At 39.4% G+C, this 16,054-nt stretch overlaps 3 protein-coding genes across 3 annotated transcripts; 2 read left to right on the plus strand and 1 right to left on the minus strand.

Annotated features, from left to right (window-relative positions):
- Positions 1-3,635: 3,635 nt before the first annotated feature.
- Positions 3,636-4,544, plus strand: LOC142855675 (olfactory receptor 4C3D-like). The gene has a single exon (XM_075982126.1). It carries the CDS (start codon positions 3,636-3,638, stop codon positions 4,542-4,544), a length of 909 nt encoding a protein of 302 aa, XP_075838241.1.
- A 5,529-nt stretch (positions 4,545-10,073) lies between these two features.
- On the plus strand, positions 10,074-11,000 carry LOC142855676 (olfactory receptor 4C3-like). The gene has a single exon (XM_075982127.1). The coding sequence runs from the start codon at positions 10,074-10,076 to the stop codon at positions 10,998-11,000; it is 927 nt and encodes a 308-aa protein (XP_075838242.1).
- A 3,756-nt stretch (positions 11,001-14,756) lies between these two features.
- Positions 14,757-15,686, minus strand: LOC142855399 (olfactory receptor 4C45-like). Its single transcript, XM_075981898.1, has one exon. It carries the CDS (start codon positions 15,684-15,686, stop codon positions 14,757-14,759), a length of 930 nt encoding a protein of 309 aa, XP_075838013.1.
- Between the last annotated feature and the right edge of the window lie 368 nt (positions 15,687-16,054).

Consider the following 16,054-nt stretch of genomic DNA (forward strand, 5'->3'; position numbering starts at 1 on the left):
TTTATAGTCAGAGCCCAAAATTACAACTGAAACTTCAGAAAATTTCAAGCCTTCAGCACAAGGATAAAATTATTAGTTAAGACTTTCAATATTCACCACAAGTAAGTTTTTCTCTATTGCTGATAACTTTTTGCTTAGTTCTATTTTATGTTTGTTCTTATATTATAATGCAACAACATAATTGAAAATTGTGTGGTATATATGTGTTGAATTGTGTGTGTGTGTGTGTATGTGTGCATGTGCACACACATGAGTACATGTTCTTGTGAAAGGCAGAGGTTCATGTTAGAATTATTCCCAGTGTTAGAGTTGCAGATGTGTGCTGTTTATCTTTTAACATGGATGGCAAAGAGCTGGACTTAGGTCCTCATGCTTGCACTACAAGCGTTTTACTGATTGAGTTCACTCCCCAGCTCCCCTCTTTGGCTATTAAAATAACTCTAGGTTTACTTTTCTCTCTAAATTTTTAGTGAAGTTTCTGAAATTGTCTTTTATACTTGATATAAAGTTTAAATTTAGAAATGAGACAGACTAGTTAATAACAAGTAACAACTTAATTTTGTTTGGAAGGTTTTTGGTGGCCACAGTGTGCTCCTATATTTTCTTATGTGACCCTTCAAAACTGTCTGGGACAAGTGACTTGAAATGGCTACTTCATCATTCTGATTCAAATTTTTGACCTTTAAGAATCAAAACGGTTATGTAAGATTACCATTGTCTTGATCAGTGATCTCTAGAACAGTGGTTCTCAGTCTGTGTGTTGTAACTCCTTTGGGAGTTGCATATCAGATATCCTGCACACCGACGTTTGCATTATGATTCATAACAGTAGCAAAATCACAGTTATGAAATGGTAACAAAAATAATTTTATGGCTGGTTGTCATCACAACATGAGAAACTTAAACTTAGTAAAGGTTTGCAGCATTAGGAAGACTAAAAACCACTGCTCTACAGTAATAAAAATTACAGAATGAATGAATCTCTCTCTCTGTGTATACACACACACACACACACACACATATATACATAACTATACATACGTGCATATGTATCCAATTCTAATATCCCCATATATACATGGGATATTAGAATGGTTTACACACTGTGGTCCAGGTCGTCAACAATGACTGTGTGTTGATGGAAAGCCCAAGAATCCAGCAACTGTTCAGTCCACAAGGTTGGATATTTCAGTTGGTTTTAGTGTATGCTGGAATTCTGAAGAAGCTGGCTCTAAAATGCCAAGGAAGAAATAGACTTGCCAGTGAGAGCGAGAGTAAGCAGGCAAAGAGAGAGCAAGATTACCTCTTCTGTGTGGATCTTCCTGCCTCAAAAGATTTGGTTTAATCTTCTCACCTCAAAGATCCTGAGTAGAAGTAAGTTTACCCATTTTAAATGATTTAATTAAGAAATATAATCCCTTACAGCTGTGCACAGACATTTGGCTTCTAGCTAATTCCAGTTGTAGACAAGTTGACAAATAAAAAAAAAGCCATCCCAATCCTAAAAACCCTTTCCTTTATGGACTTTTAAGGGAAAAACTGGGACGTGATAACCTAAGTGGTTTCCTGAAGCTCAAACATGGATGAAATCCTTTTTCTTTTCTTTTTCTTTTTTTCGGTTTGTGAACAGGGTTGCTTAGACTATGATAGATTTCCAAGCCAGAAAAGAAAATAGTAAACTGTAACTTCTCACTGGATCTCTCTCCTTGTGGGAACTTTCTTTAATCCCAGATAGGCATTTAATGACTGCAACAGTCAATCAGGAGAAGGAAGACCAGACGATGTGGAAGGAATGCATTTGATTTTGTCACTTGCTATGTCAGGATGAAAAAGAATTTTGCTAAGAAGGTCTAAATTGCTTAATTTCTGCTTTTATTAAGTTTCCTAAATCTTTTGGTTTTTGTTTTCAGTCATTCAGCATCTATTTCATTACGAACCATTGGAGATCTGGCAATATAGATATTTTAATGCAAATAATTCCTTGTGTTTTAATGATCCACAGAATACAAAGTGCGAGAATGGAGATACACCTGACTACTAAAGGAGCATTGTGGCTTTATAATATAGGGTAAGAGATTAAATTTCTTACAGAGATGAATGGTATTGGCACCCAGTTTTAAAGAAATCTGCTAGAATAGAAAGGTTATATAAGGCCAGGGTCATTTCTCAAATACTGTATTTGGAAAATTATGACTGAGGATAACTTAGGGAGTTAGAGCAGTATGGGGTGACTGTAACACATGGCAGTGTTCAAGAATGGATGCTGAAGAATAATATGGGCACACCACCAACAAAAACAACAGCCTAGTGAGGGGGCCAGAATGCTGGAATTTTATTTCAATGGTAAAGAGAGCTTTAGGAAATTAAAATGGGTAATGATATGATTGGATGATTGACTAATGTCACTATGACTACCATGTTTACGGCTGAGCCAGAATTTGTCTGAGTGATAAGGTAGAAGAGAGTGCCTATGATATTACTGGAGCTTTAGCTCATTTCAAGAATTGACCTTCATCAAAAACTGAGGATGGTTGGTCCTTGGTAATGGTTTGTGGAATATTTTAGAATTAATACAAGAATAAATGACTGCATAATGAAGGTATTCTCTCTCTGTGTGCATGCACATGTGTGCTTGTTTGCATATGTATTAGTATGGTATATTCATACATGTATGTGTAGGTGTGTAGAGGCAAGAGGAGGATGCCAGGTGTGATATTCTACCAATCTCCACTTTATTCCCTTGAGGAAGATTTCTCACTGGTATCTTACCCTTCTCTGTCTTTCAAAACTATTCTAAGAAGAAATTTGCTTTATTTAAAATGAAAAAGTACCTGGTTGTATAAAGGTCTAAATATTCTATGGTTTCATTGACTTTCACCTAAACAGTGTGTACCAGAATATTTTATACTTATTATACCAAGTCTATACAGAGTAACCCTGTCTATAAAAAAAATAAAAACAGACCAACCAACCAAACAACCAACCAATCAAACAAACAAAACCCCATTAAAATAAAAAAATGAGAACTCAGGTGATGACCCAGCAGGAAAAGTGCTTCCTATGTGAGTGTGAGGACCATAACTCAGATTCCTATCACTTTAGTAAAAACTAGCAGATGTTGCCACAGCATGCCATATCATGCCACAGAGAGTTCAGTATCATCAGGGCAAGTTGTCTAACTGGATTAGTTGACTCTGAAAGCTCTGGGTCCAAATGAGAGAGACTTTGTCTCAACATAAGATGGGGAGTGACTGAGAAAGACACCGACGTCAACCTCTGCACAGACAGGTGAACAACCATACATGCATGCATGCATCTCTCTCTCTCTCTCTCTCTCACACACACACACACACACACACACACACACACACACACACTAAAAAGAACTGTTTCTTACATGCCCCAAGCAAAAATTGCAGTAGTTGACAGGTATATATTTTACTTTACACTTATTTAAAATAACTATCTGGAAATAACTCAATTTACATTACTAACTGGTTTTAATAAGGGATCTAGAATTTAGATTAATTATCTTCCATAAAAACTGTTTTCCTCCAGCCCCCAATCTCTTGAAATGTTTCAAAGAGACAGTAGCTGAACTTCCCAGGTAAGTCTCTGGATGCGGCTGGGACTTCATGGATAATCCACGCAATATCACAGAATTTTTCATTCTGGGACTCTCCCAGAACCCCCGGGTGCAGGGGATGTTGTTTGTGATTTTTCTGTTTGTCTATTTGGTCTCTATTGGAGGCAACCTACTTATAATTATCACAATCATTTTCAGTCCCACCCTGGGCTCCCCTATGTATTTTTTCCTTTCATATTTGTCCTTTATTGATACTTGTTATTCCTCTTGTATGACACCCAAACTCATTGCTGACTCCCTGCATGAGGGAAGAGCCATCTCTTTTGAGGGCTGCTTGGCCCAGTTCTTTGTGGCTCATTTATTGGGAGGAGCTGAAATCATTCTGCTCACAGTGATGGCCTTTGACCGCTATGTAGCCATCTGCAAGCCCCTGCACTATACCACCACCATGACCAAGCACCTCTGTGGTGTGCTGGTGGCAGTGGCTTGGCTGGGTGGTTTCCTGCATTCATTGGTTCAGCTCTTTCTGGTTCTTCAGTTGCCCTTCTGTGGACCCAATGTAATCAATCACTTTGTGTGTGATTTGTACCCTTTACTGGAACTGGCCTGCACCAATACACATGTCATTGGCCTGCTGGTGGTGGCCAACAGTGGTGTGATCTGCCTGCTGAACTTCCTCATGCTGGCAGCCTCGTACATTGTCATCTTGCGCTCCTTGAGGTCCCACAGTGCAGAGGGTAGACGGAAAGCTCTGTCTACCTGTGGGGCCCACTTCACCGTTGTTGCTTTGTTCTTTGTGCCCTGTATATTTATTTACATGAGGCCATCATCTACTCTGTCCATAGACAAAATCGTAGCTGTTTTTTATTGTATTTTGACACCCATGTTTAACCCCCTCATTTACACTCTGAGAAATGCAGAAGTGAAAAATGCCATGAAGAATCTCTGGAGAAAATGAGAAATTTTAAGTGGAGAACACAAGTTATAGTGGGGAAATAAATCATTGATATAAGAATTCATATTTTGTATGGGATCTAAGAGCAACTGTCAAAATTTCAGGATAAAACTGCAAGAATGCACGCAGGTGCTAGCTACTTATCCCAAAATTCTGACAATTACTCAGGTCCTATAAAAAATATGAATTCTGTATTCCTACCCACAGCTAGGGTCTGTGTTCAAGTTCATGGCCCATGTTGCCACTAGGGCCCATGTAGAAGTCCAGAGTCTGGGTTCCAACCTGTGGTGCTGTTGGAGTCTGGGAATCATGCTACAGTCAGGGCCACACAGATTTGTGTGGCCTATAATTCCCTGTGGTCATCTGGCTGCTGCCGAGGGTCATGTCTGGGTCCATGGCCCAATAGCAGCCAATGTCTAAGTTGATGCCCTTGGCTTCTGTTTTCCCCAAGGGTCATGTGGGATTCCTGAGGTCAGGTTAGTCACCTGAATCCATGTTGCTGTCCAAGGACCATGCTACATCCGGGGCCATATAGATCTGAGTGGCACATACCCAATGTCATGGTGACTCCATGCCAGAGTTGTGGCTGGTGGGGGATGTCTAGGTTTGTGGTTCTCTCTAGCCAGGATCTGGGTTGATATCCAAGGCTCCTGTGACCATTGAAGGCCATGAAGATGCTTGACGTCTGGGGCCATGCTAGCGTCTGAGGGCCATACTGCTGCTGGGGCCATGTCAAACTGCCACAGGGGCCATGGTGAGATTCAGATCTAGCCACTGCCAAGGACCATGTCTGGGTCCACGGTCCCAATGTAGTTGCTACACTGCTGAGGTCTTTGTGAAATCCAAGGTCCACGTTGCCACCAAAGATCATATGGAAGCTCAGGGTTGGGGCTGCAACCTGTGGCCTTGTTGGTAGCTGGGGATCACACTGCTGCCAAAGACATCCTGATCTTAGTGGCCTGTCCTTCCACCTGGAGCCAAGATATTGTCCAGGCCCAGGTTGCAGCCCAGAGGGCCATGTTTTGGTCCATGGTTCAGCAGCAACTGGGATCTGTGTTTGTGTCTGTGGCCTGTGTCACCTCAGGTGGGGTCATAGGAACCATGCATCATGGAATCAGAGGACCATGTTGAGCCATCCCCACCCTTTGCTGGATCTGGGAAAGCTGAGCCTGCCTCTTGATGGACACTGTAGCAAGAAAGCTGGTGTTGACCCTCATAGGAGATCTGGCCCCTGCACTCAGGAGAGATGACTCCACCCCTCACCACAGGCAAGGGAGAACTGACCCTAATGATATGGGTGTAGGAGAGCTGTCTCCAACGCTGGCCTGACTTGGGAGGCCCTGAGGGCCTGGACTGACCAGCTCAGTTATAGATTAGGCCCACAGCTGGACCTGGGGCTGGCCCACTCTAACATCTATCCAATTTGGGACCTGCTGGAGCTTGTGAAAGGACTGGTCCTGTGGAAAAATACCTGAAGAATCTCTATGACTCGGAGCAGCTGTGGGATAACCCGGAGTTCCAGTGAGAACCCAGTGACAACGGTGTGCCAGACACCAGAGGCCTTGAACCAGATCAGTGATTCATTGCAATGAAGATTTGCAAGTAAAGCTGATTGGACAAAAGTGTACACTGTGTGACTCACCATGGCTCCCAAAGCTACCACCGCCAATGAAGAAGTGTTAGAGAGATGAGAAAGATGAAGTACTGAAGAGGGTTCTTTTTGTCTGTGTGTTTGGTTTGGTTCGACTTTTAAAGATTTGGGGAGATTGCTGTAGGGGTGAGGGGAGGATATGGGGGTACTGGGAGGTGAGTGGAATTAGGGTACATGATATGAAATTCCCAAAGAATCAATAAAGAAATTATTTTAAATTAAAAATCAAAAAAATTGCATGAATATGTAAATGTATGCCTATATCCATACTCACGATTATCAGATTAAATGATTATACCACAGCTCAGTTCCTTTTTAAGAGTTCACCCTAAACTGAAGAATATGGAGGGGCAATCTTTGTCTTCCTCACCTGTGTTTAAGAGGGATCTCCCACAGCCTGAGATACTTAGTGTCTGTGATGAGCAGAGTGGTTTTTGTTGAGGATTAGTAACCTGTTTCTCCACGCTGGATGATGCACTTGCATCCTTTAGTCTCTGATACTTCAACCTGCATGCTGCGCATCTCTAACATCTTGGGGTCTCCAAAGCGATCCAGGCTTCAATTTCACAGCTTCATGAAACGACCTCTCTAGGCCTCTGTTCAAGGACACCCTGCCACATTCCTGGCTTCAGCAGCTTTCCTTAGGCATAGAGGCAAATTTCATGACTTGTTTCTTTTATCTTTGACTCTAAAGCCAGAACCACATGGACAAATATGCCAAGTTTTGCTGCTTGCTGGGGCTGGAATATAATCTCCTCATTCAATTACATCTTCACCAGTTTTCTGTCCTTCATTGCCTAAGCTTGCCTGTGCTGAAACTAGCTCTGTAGACTAGGCTGACCTTCAGTTTCTGAAATATCCAAACTTTGATTCCTTTATGGCACTTTGTGAACTCACTCTCTAGATACTAGAAAGATGCTGGGCATCTTAAGAAGCAGGAGAGAAGTTTCTTCCTTAAGAGACCAAACTGTATTCACAGGGATTAATTAAAAGATGGTCTCCACATTGTCCCAACTTGTGACCTGAAGTTGTTTCTAATGCTGCTACAGTAGTTGATCCTGTGAGGGTGGGGTCATCACTCTCAGAGAGGCTGAGAGCATGTGGGGCTAAAAATCCCCCTGTCATAGTTCCATCTTAAAAATAACCCCTTTCAGTCAAAGGGGAAGAGTGTTCTCTGAGACTGTGTAGATGAAAACTCTTTGTATAAAGCAGGGTGACCAAGCCACTTAACCCTTCAGTGATGCCTGACTCCCTGGCCTTAAGCAGCACTGCCATTCTGACTTGACAAAGCTAGATGAAGCAGAAAGTTCAAGGTTATATGGACAGGGCACAACAGCAGAAAGACCTACTATCCAGTCATGCTTCTAATTCAAAACTCCTAAGCGACTTTGAAACAACTGCTCTCCTGAGTCTCAAAGCCACCAAGAGGATGAGATTTTGAAAGTTTTGTTCTTCATCAAATAAAAGGGAAGTGGTGATGAATGATTTCTTGGCTATTTGTAAATGAATGGCTGACCCATTTTTTATTTTACATTTACTTCAATAGTAGCAGGAAGTTTTCAGCTAAGACAAATTTCTTTAATTAATAACATCTGCTTTGTTGTTTTTTCTTTACTCATAACAATTGCTTTGTGTCATTATAAAAATAATTTAACTCTCATCTAAGATTAGAAGAAATATGAAATTATCAATTTGAGATCATATGTCTGGGCTATCCTGGAAGATCCTTTATGAACTTTTCCAGGTTCACTAGTCTATGATGTTGGGATATGAGAAAGTTGTGGAGCTCCTGTGGTGTGCACAGATCAAGTCAATGTAAGTTTTATATATTCTATTTTCATTATAATTTAAATTTTACTTACTTAGACACAGGTTCTTGCTATGTAGTCCTTGCTTGCCTGGATCTCATTGGGTAGCTCAGGCAGCCCTTGAACTCACAGCAATCTCCTGTCTCAGTATCTTGACTATGATAGTTATAGGCATGCATCACTAAGCCTGGCTTGATAATCTATTTTTAAAACAAAAAAAATCCAGAAAAAACCACAGGGGTAATTTTAGTAGAGGTTTTATTGTGTTACATGGAATAGGTAATCCAAACAGGAGAGTTTATTTATTTTTCGTTTTTGTTTTTTTAACTAGTTTTAAATGAATACTTTTCTCTACAGTCACAAAGATGAATCACAGAGATAAATGAACATGCTATTTTTATTTTGCTGCATATTAATTTACTATTCAGCAATATTTTATAAAATTCAGAGTGATTTTTTTACCCCTTTTTCTGTTTGAGAATAAAGATTAGGTACTTTTCACATTTCATGTATATAACTTTGAAATGCCAGAACTCTGTCTTTCTTGATTCCTTTAGTCACACTAAGAATTGTTCATGATATTGGATCATAGTAACAGTCACAGATATTATTTATTGAACATTGATCACATCCAGCTTCTTATAATCACACAGTATGCACTGCTTTCATGTCCTTTCTGAACATTTGGCTGTTCCAGATCTCTTTCATTTTAAAATGTTAGCCCTGCTTTGAATATTGATACACAATAATTGCAAGCAAGTTTGCTTTTATTTTATAGGTAAAAACACTGAGGCTTTGAAAAATTGTCCATTATCCATTAAGAACAATTGACAATGGCAGGATTCAAATATAGAGATATCAACCAACCAGTCCACAGTCCAGCCCACAGACACTGTGACAGGACTGCCTGGATGCAAGTCTTACATCTGCCACAAATTTTCTATTTGTATTACTCAAGACAAAACAAAACAAAACAAAATGAATCTCTAAAAGCTAGGGGAGATAGAGTGTAGTGAATGGGCTCAAGACAACCCACAGTTGTTGAATGCAGTGTCTTGTTTTCTTCCTGTACAAGGTGAGAACTTACTCTGTGGGCATGTTGTGAGGGTTAAATAATCTGATGTATGTAGTGCAGTTTGGAAAGATCTTGGGGAGGGCTAAGCTCATGCAGGTGTTTGCTCTGCCATTGCTGTCTGGGCTTCTGTCTAGAAAATTTGCCTTAAAGGGCAAGACAAGGCAAAAAAAAAAAAGATTGTTTTTTAAATTTGCAGAAAAAAATGTGCTAATCAGAAAGGTCTCTTTTCACTGTTTATACTTTATTGCAAGGAGGTGAAAATTGTTTCTACAAATTTCAGGTCTGCCTTGTAGTCATTGTAGGGAATAGCAGACTTAACTAGGTGGATTTTAGTAAGGCGAGACAAGCAAAACCCAGAAGAATATAAAACATGGAAGCAGGGATAGTAAATTAGATTGGCTTCTTATATGCCATCCACAGCCTGGGATGGGTAAGCACAATAGTAAAAGAACAGAAGAGAAGAGTGGGGCATGCAAATCTCCACATTGGGTTTCTCGCCTGCTCCTCCTCCTCCTTCAGTATCAGCCAGCTTTACCATCAGACAGACTGACATAGAGGAAAGCAAGCATCCTTGAATAATCTTAGTGGAATGCTTTCGTTTGAAAGGAGTGGATTACCAGAGGTTGTCAGAGAGCTTAAATATTTTCTCAAATGCCATCAAATTGACCATGAAAATGGTCAGAGGTGCATCTCACTTGGAGCTAGAAAATTACTGGCTAAAAAGTTCATTCAAAGCTGTAACTAAAGAAACTGGGATAATGAGACATTATTTACAGCTAATAACTCGTGCCCAGTTAAGAAAAGGGCATATGCTAACATTTAATGAATAACAGAATAAATGTGTCTAAGGTTTTTAGAAAGACACATGTTAAGAGAAGAGTGGAGTATTCAAAACAAACATTGCAACATTCCCAACCCCTGGAGTTAATTCTCTCACATATGTTTATTTTTACTTCATAGGAGACACTGCAATTACACACTCAGTACCCGTGGAGTCAATGGAAATACCACACAATATTACAGAGTTTTTTATGCTGGGACTCTCCCAGAGGCCAGAGGTCCAAAGAACTCTCTTTGTGGTATTCTTGATTATCTACACAGTCACAGTTTGTGGCAACATGCTCATTGTGGTCACTATCACGTTCAGCTCTAACCTTGCTTCCCCCATGTATTTTTTCCTTTCCAATCTATCTTTTATCAACACCTGCTATTCCTCTTCTTTGGCCGCTAAACTCATTGCTGGTTCCTTGTATGAAGGGACAACTCTTTCTTATGAGGGCTGCTTGGCCCAGCTCTTTGGAGCTCATTTCCTTGGAGGTGTTGAGATCATTCTGCTCACAGTGATGGCCTTTGACCGCTATGTAGCCATCTGCAAGCCCCTGCACTACACCACCACCATGACCAAGCACCTCTGTGGTGTGCTGGTGGCAGTGGCTTGGCTGGGTGGTTTCCTGCATTCATTGGTTCAGCTCTTTCTGGTTCTTCAATTGCCCTTCTGTGGACCCAATGTAATCAATCACTTTGTGTGTGATTTGTACCCTTTACTGGAACTGGCCTGCACCAACACACATGTCATTGGCCTGCTGGTGGTGGCCAACAGTGGTGTGATCTGCCTGCTGAACTTCCTCATGCTGGCAGCCTCGTACATTGTCATCTTGCGCTCCTTGAGGTCCCACAGTGCAGAGGGTAGACGGAAAGCTCTGTCTACCTGTGGGGCCCACTTCACCGTTGTTGCTTTGTTCTTTGTGCCCTGTATATTTAGTTATATGCGTCCATCAACTACTTTACCTATAGACAAAAACATGGCAGTATTTTATGGTATTCTGACACCTATGTTGAATCCACTCATTTATACTCTGAGAAATGAAGAGGTGAAAGATGCCATGAGAAAGCTCTTCACACACTCAGAAATTTTAAGTACCTGAGTGCTAAGGAAGGTAATAGCAGGGACTCTATTTCTCTAAATGAAACAACTAAAGTTTGCTGTTTTCACTCCCAAATATCACCTTGTTACAGTTATCCATCCTATCATCATCATAGGCTTTAGGGCTTACAATCTTTTTGGCTGAAATTGCACAGTTTTATTATGGACTTGCTGTTTAAGATATATGACCTGGATTTTCATTATTGGTTTAGAAATAAAAAAAAACTATGTCACCTGTTGTGGTCAATTGAATTTTCAAAGTTATCTAGTTTCAAAACTCAATCAGTTATTTTTGGGAAATTATAACCCATTATGACAGGGTTTTCTACTTTTTAAAGGTATTAAGTGTATATCTCAATAAACTTGGAAAATATGTGAAGACAATTTATGTTTCCCAGTGTTATTTCAACAAATGATCTAGACAAAACTTTTAACGCAGTTTCCAGACATACGAAAGCAGTATCATTGTCATTAAATGGCATGACAAGTTGGGTCTGTGTGATAATTGAGCTACAGAAAAGGAAGAAAAAGCACATATGAAAATCCTTGAGGCTTAGTCACATATAAAGAGTCTTGTGGGCATACCAGATCATATCCATCATCGTCCTTTGTGACATTGGCAATATTGCTTTCACACTAGTTCAGACAGGCCAAGAGCTAGGCTCTGGAGACAAGCCAGATTCTCCATCTTAGTTCCTATGCTTATTGCTGTAGTGATCATGAATAATCGACAAAAGTCCAAGTGAGATCGTGTCTTACTTACCTTGATATGTATGGTTTCTTCCACTTAGCATTATCTTTTTTCTGTCTACTCAAGCTGCAGTGAATGATAGTATTTTCTACTTTTTAAAAGTATTAATATATTTTATAGTTTATATATATTGTCAAAGATGCACAACTTCAGCATAAGACTAAAATATATGACAATGTCAGTGCTGCCAAGAACGAGGACTAGCAGCTATCTGACACTCTGTTAGTGACATAGTTGTATAGAAAGCCATTTGATGATATTTATCAAATACAGAAGTCAAGCTGTTTGATTTGCCTATAGGTATTTTTTTAACAAAAATCTCATGCATATACGTGCAGAATTACAAACAACCGTATTCACCACAGAACTGTCTTTTTTTTCTTTTGGTAATAAATAATAGATTTTGGGACAGGGGTGCTAGAGAGATGGCCCAAAGTTTAAAAGCACTGTTTTCTCATCCAGAGTTCCTGAGTTCAATTCCCAGAAACCACATGGTGACTCCTAACCATTATAATGAGATCTGGTGCCCTCTTCTGTCAAATAAGCATATATGCTGGCAGAACACTGTATTCATAATAAACAAATCTCAAAAAATAGACAAGACAACAATAACAAAATAACAACACATAAACAATCAAGTAGGGAATGTTTTAATAATATACACTAGATATGATGAGTTACTTTATCGTCATTCAAAGAAAATTAAATCAGGTCTATGTGCACCAACAGAGATGGTCTGGAAAGCAATATCGACTGAAAAAATAGGTTGAACACAGATATAATTAGTTATATTGGTATATGACTGTAATACCAGCACTTAGGAGTAGGGATAGGAGGATCTTAAGTTTGAGAGCATCCTGGTTACATAGCCAGACCTTGGTGAAATAAAAAACAGAAATAAGCTGGGTTGTGGTAGTACACAACTTTAGTCTCAGTACTCAGGAATCAGAGGTAGACAGATTCCTCAGTTCAAGGCCAGGCTGGTCTACAAAGAAAGTTTTAGGACAGCTAGTGCTACACAAAGACACCTTGTATTGAAAAACCAAAAAAAAAAAACCCAGAAATAAAATGACAAACAAATGAACAAAGAAACAGTGTGTGTGTATGTGTGTGTATGTATATGTTATATACATGAATATATATGTGTATATGTGAACATGTATGCAGGTGTATATATGTATATTTATACATATATGTGTGTAGGTGTATTGTATGCATTATATGTTTATATGTATATAGATGTGTGTATGAATATGTATGTGCATCATACATGTATGTGTATATATATGTGTATGCTATAATATTAATATGAAAAATTATTGAGTATTGTGGTTTATGTTTGTGTATATCAAACATGATTGAAGAAATGCTATCAAATTCATCATATTTTCTTTATTCAAGACACAGAAAATACGAGATTTTTCCACATGCGAACGCATTTATATATGATTAATACAAATGCAAAAATAAAATTAAAGAGACCTGGTACTCGTGAGAATGTTGCCTTTCAACGCTCAGAAAATGATAATTGTCTTTTCTCTCAAAACAAGGCATTTTAATGCTTGACAAATTACTTGGAAGTTAAAAGCACTTACTTCTCTCACAACAGGACCTAGATTCAGTTACCAGCACCCAAATGGCAACTCATAGCTGCCTGTAACTCTGGTTCCCGGAGAATCTAAAGCCTTCTTCTGACCACTTTAGGCAACAGGCGTATATGTGGTACACATGCACACATTCAGACACTAACACATACACATAAAATAAAAAATAAATATTCAAAAAATCCAAGATACTCTGTTGCAAGTCTGCTCCCATTGCTAAGAATTTCCCGTGTCTCCACACATTGAAGCACGTCTGCACTCATGACACATCCTGTCTGAAGTTAGCCTTCCTGCGGATCTCTCTACATCTCACCACCATGACTTCTTTACTCTTCAACCATTTTTATTTTTTCTCTCTACTCTTCAATTACTGCTTCTTTGATATATAACACTAGATACAGCTAAAAAGTTTGTAAAGCCTCTGCTGGCCTAAAAGGTGGTGACTACACCCTGGGTGTAAAGTGTTCATTCTTCAGCTTAACAAAGCAGCCTAGGCATCTACACCTTCCTGATGCTGTTTCCTTGCCCCCAGATGAGCACTTGTGCTTAGGCTACGCCCAGTATAAGGAGAGACAATATGCAAGGAACAATAACTGATGTTAATTGGAGCTTGGTTCATGTTAGACAAGGAAATGAAAGACTACAGACTTGAAATAAAGTAAAAGTTCAGTTTTAAATTTTGTGGAAAACATGCCAAGAAATGGAAAGAGAATAGCAATGCTTGAAACTTTTATGTACAACAGTCTTGTGGGCTGGAAAAGTACTTAAAACAGTGTTTTCTTCATTTCCCCAAAATAGAATTTGGAATTTGAATGGAAATGAGAGTGAATACCTGTGTGTGTGTGTGTGTGTGTGTGTGTGTGTGTGTGTGTGTGTGTATGGGCAATAAGACACACACATTTACAAACACTGTTTCACAAACACAAGAAGACAAACAATGCATATTCTCACTAATATATCAAAGTCAAAGCACTTGATCTCACTGAGGTTGAGAGTAAAATAGTCACAGACACTGGGCTGGTTGGAAAAGAGGAAGAATAAGATGAAATTAGATAACAGGAACAAGACTACACTTATTTAGCAACAGTCGGTTCTAAATACAGTGGGTGACTATGCTCACAACAATTTGTCATGTATTTTATGAAGAACAACAGAGGAGTTAAAGAGTCTCAATGCAAGTGGATGACAAATAATTTTAACGGGGTTGATAAACTTGCTATTCTGATTTGAATACTGACTTTGTTTATTATATTGAAACCACATCATAAATATACATATTAATTATGCCAATTAAACTTTGAAGCAGAAGAAAATTAACTATCTTAAGTTTTATTAATTTAAGGAGAACAAATATCCAAGAAACAGCATCAGACATTGTTTTTAAAAACACAAATCACCAGGCTTATGGATCACCAGCTTTGCACATTTGACCCCAGAGCTTCTTCATAACCTTTTTGACCTCTTCATTTCTGAGGGTATAGATTAAAGGGTTCAACATAGGTGTCACCAGAGTACAAAATACAGTCACGGCTTTGTCAGTGGGGAAGGAAGTCATAGGTCTTAGGTACAGGTATGAACAAGGTACAAAGAATAAGACAACGACAGTTACATGAGAAGCACAGGTAGACAGGGCCTTGCGACGACCTTCTGAACTGTGATTCCTCAGGGAGTGAAGGATGACTATATAGGAAGCAACCAACATAGAGAAAGTAAGGAAACACAGTGACCCACTGTTGGCAGCAATCAGGGGCCCAAGAGTGTGAGTATCAGTGCAAGCCAACTCGAGGAGTGGTATTAAATCACACATAAAGTGGTTGATGGTGTTGGGGCCACAGAAGGGTAACTTGGCAATAAATAAAATCTGTATTCCTCCATGGATGAATCCCAAAGTTATAGCAGCTCCCACCAAGGAAACACACACAGAACGGTTCATGATGGTCATATAGTGCAAGGGCTTGCAGATGGCTACATAGCGATCATAAGCCATGGCAATCAGCAAGATGATTTCAGCTCCTGCAAAAAAATGCTCAGCAAAAAGCTGGGTCATGCAGCCATTGAAGGATACAGTGCTCTTCTCAGAAATTAAGTCATAGATCATTTTGGGTGCTATGGAAGAAGAGTAGAAACCATCTATGATGGACAAGTAGGACAGAAAAAAGTACATGGGAGTAGAAAGGGGTGGACTGATGAAGATGGTGACTGAGATGAGCGTGTTACCTGCCAGTGTAATCACATAGATTACTAAGCACACAATAAATAAGAGTTTCTGCAGATCTGGGTCTTGAGTCAAGCCCAGGAGAATGAATTCTGTGACATTGCTCATGCTTTCCATCAGTTTACATAAGGCTCTGAGCATACGGTCACCTGAAAAGAAACCAGAGTGTGTCTCAGTGATGTTATTTTAAAAGAAACACTAAAATACTCCATCATCTCATTACCTCTGGTCCCTGAATCCGATGTAGCTGCACTTCTTCTTAACCCTGCCAATAGTACCACATCACATGCAGTAATAAATAACAGAAGTAGTTTGCTTTATTTCTAATAAGTTTCCATGGAATAGTGACATAAATTACAAATACTGAAAGAATCCCTTTTCCTATTGGTTTGACTTGTCCAGCCTCAATATGAGTGCTTTTACCTTGTTTTATTGTATACTGTTTGTCCTGTTGACATTGTCTATTGGAGCTCTGCTCTTTTTCT

The sequence above is a fragment of the Microtus pennsylvanicus genome, chromosome 8 (assembly GCF_037038515.1).
Source record: "Microtus pennsylvanicus isolate mMicPen1 chromosome 8, mMicPen1.hap1, whole genome shotgun sequence".
NCBI lineage: Eukaryota > Metazoa > Chordata > Mammalia > Rodentia > Cricetidae > Microtus > Microtus pennsylvanicus.